This window comes from Herpailurus yagouaroundi, unplaced genomic scaffold (genome assembly GCF_014898765.1).
Source record: "Herpailurus yagouaroundi ecotype Mexico unplaced genomic scaffold, PumYag 253, whole genome shotgun sequence".
NCBI lineage: Eukaryota > Metazoa > Chordata > Mammalia > Carnivora > Felidae > Herpailurus > Herpailurus yagouaroundi.
This window is the reverse complement of record NW_024412470.1, coordinates 10423596-10425799: the sequence shown is the minus strand read 5'-3', so window position 1 is coordinate 10425799 and position 2204 is coordinate 10423596. Positions and strand designations below refer to the sequence as shown.

The following is a 2204-nucleotide window of genomic DNA, read 5'->3' as shown; positions in this document are numbered from 1 at the left end:
CCCGGGCGCGGTGAGTGACCGCACCCCCGGGGACGCCCCCCGACCCCCGGCGCGCCGCCCCCCCCCCCCCCCCGCCCCCCCTAACCCCTCCCCTTCCCCCTCCTCTCCTCCCCCTCCCTACCCCGTCTTCCTCACCCCTCCCCTCCCTCCTCTCCACCCCGTCCCCATCCCTGCCCTCCGCATCCCCCCTCTCCTCCCCATCCCTCCCCTCCTCCCTGTCCCCTCCCCCGCACCCCCTCCCCTTTCCAGCCCTCCCCTCCCTCCCTCCTCTTCACCCCATCCTCTCCACCCTCCTCACTGCTACCCTCCCTTCGTCCTCTCCGCTCCATCCACTCTGCCTTCCTCAACGCCCCCCCCTCCTCCCTTCCCTCCACTCCACGCCGTCCCTCCTTACTCCCCTCCGGCCCGCGTACCCCGCGTGCCCACGCGAGCGCCCAGGCCGCGGGAGGGTGAGAGCAGCCGCGCGGTTCTCGTGTGTTGCGTTCGCAGGTGCCGCCCCGGACTCGGCGTCCACCACCGCCCCAGTCCCACAGGCCGCAGCCTTGGCGCCCGGCAACCAGCCGCTTTCCTTCAGAAAGCCCCCTGTGTCCCGATCGGCCGCTCCGGTCACCTCCGTCCCGAACATCACCTCTCCGGGGCTGCGGTTCCCCGCGGGCAGAGCCCCCACTGCTGGGCCCCCGGCCTGCGCCCCGCCGACGCCCTGGGAGCCATCGGCCGCCGCAGCCCTGAAACCCGACGTGGACCTTCTGCTGCGGGAAATGCAGCTGCTCAAAGGCCTCCTGAGCCGGGTGGTGCTGGAACTGAAGGAGCCACAGGCCTTCCCAGAGCACGGGGACACCCCCGGGGCCCCCACTTCCCACTTGGCTGTGAGCCCGGCAACGCAGGTCACCGCTGTCGTGGAGAGCTGAGGGGGCCGGGGCGCCACTGTCCCCTCCCCGGGCTCCTTCACCTGCAGCCTCTCCCGCTTGTCACCCGCAGAGACCTCGCGAAACCACCTCTGCTTGCCTGCGGTCCTTTGGCGGTGGTTTCCAAGAAGCGCCATAAAGTGTGGTGGCTGACCATTTCCGTGTCACGCAGCATGTTTGAGCCGTTCTCATCCCACCCCAGTCCTCTGAGCTCTTCCTTCCCCTCTCAAGACCTCCCTCCTGTTACTCTCTACCCCGGAGTTGATGTTTGGAAGTGAATTAGGTCACACTTAGCTTTTCTTTAAAAAAAAAGTCTTTTTTTTTTTTTTAACATTTATTTATTTTTTGAGAGACATAGAGAGACAGAGTGCAAGCAGGGGAGGGGCAGAAAGAGAAGGAGACACAGAATCTGAAGCAGCCTCCAGGCTCTGAGTTGTCAGCACAGAGCCCGACGCGGGGCTTGAACTCACAGACAGAGATCATGACCTGAGCCGAAGTCTGACGCTTAACCGACTGAGCCACCCAGGTGCCCCACCCTCAGCTTTTCATACATGCCCACCCGGTGCGTATTTCAGCACAAGCAATATTATTTTGGTGCTTAAGGTCATTGAGGTAATGAGCCCTTTGGAACCTTCTAGGGTCAAGTTGTAATTATTCATAATGAATTTTTAAGGTTGATTTTTAAAAAGGCTTTCAGTCCCATTTCTGACGAGTGTACACCCCAAAGTCCCAGAACCTACTTAGTTTTAATGTTTACTTATTTTTGAGAGACAGAGAGCTAGAACATGAGGAAGGGAAGAACAGAGAAAGTGGCAGACACAGAATCCAAAGCAGGCTCCAGGCTCTGAGCTGTCAGCACAGCGCAGAGGCGGGGCTCGAACTCACCAACCATGAGATCATGACTTGGGCGGAAGTCAGATGCTTAACTGAGTGAGCCACCCAGGTGCTCCAATTCTATTTGGTTTTACAGGGAATGGTACTTGTGTGGCCCTCATTCCAGGCTATAAGGGTCACAGTTCTAGCAGACTCACCCAGATGCTCCCCCTGCCCCAGTATAGCTGGACAGACTGATGGCCTTTGGTAGCAGCAGGCAGGCCATGCTCGCTTTAGCCATAACTTAAACAAGTGATACTATTTACCATCCAGATGGTAAATCTACCATCCAGAAATTTCTTTGGAGGAAGTTTAAGACAAATCCTTAAAAATGCAGAATTTTAGTTTTTAGCATTTTTTTTTAACTCCCCTAAGAGCCGCTCCAACCCTAACACATCTAGACACACATGACCAGATCCAGATCCC

At 58.4% G+C, this 2204-nt stretch overlaps 1 protein-coding gene across 2 annotated transcripts in view; it reads left to right on the top strand.

The window, feature by feature from the left end:
• Positions 1-1030, top strand: part of FCRLB (Fc receptor like B) — a 6203-nt gene extending 5173 nt beyond the window's left edge. For both annotated transcript variants that reach the window (XM_040460961.1, XM_040460959.1), the window contains one exon: positions 490-1030. In XM_040460961.1, the coding sequence (XP_040316895.1) occupies positions 490-908 (419 nt within the window). In that variant the 3' untranslated portion in view covers positions 909-1030. The remainder of the gene's footprint in view (positions 1-489) is intronic.
• Positions 1031-2204: the final 1174 nt, after the last annotated feature.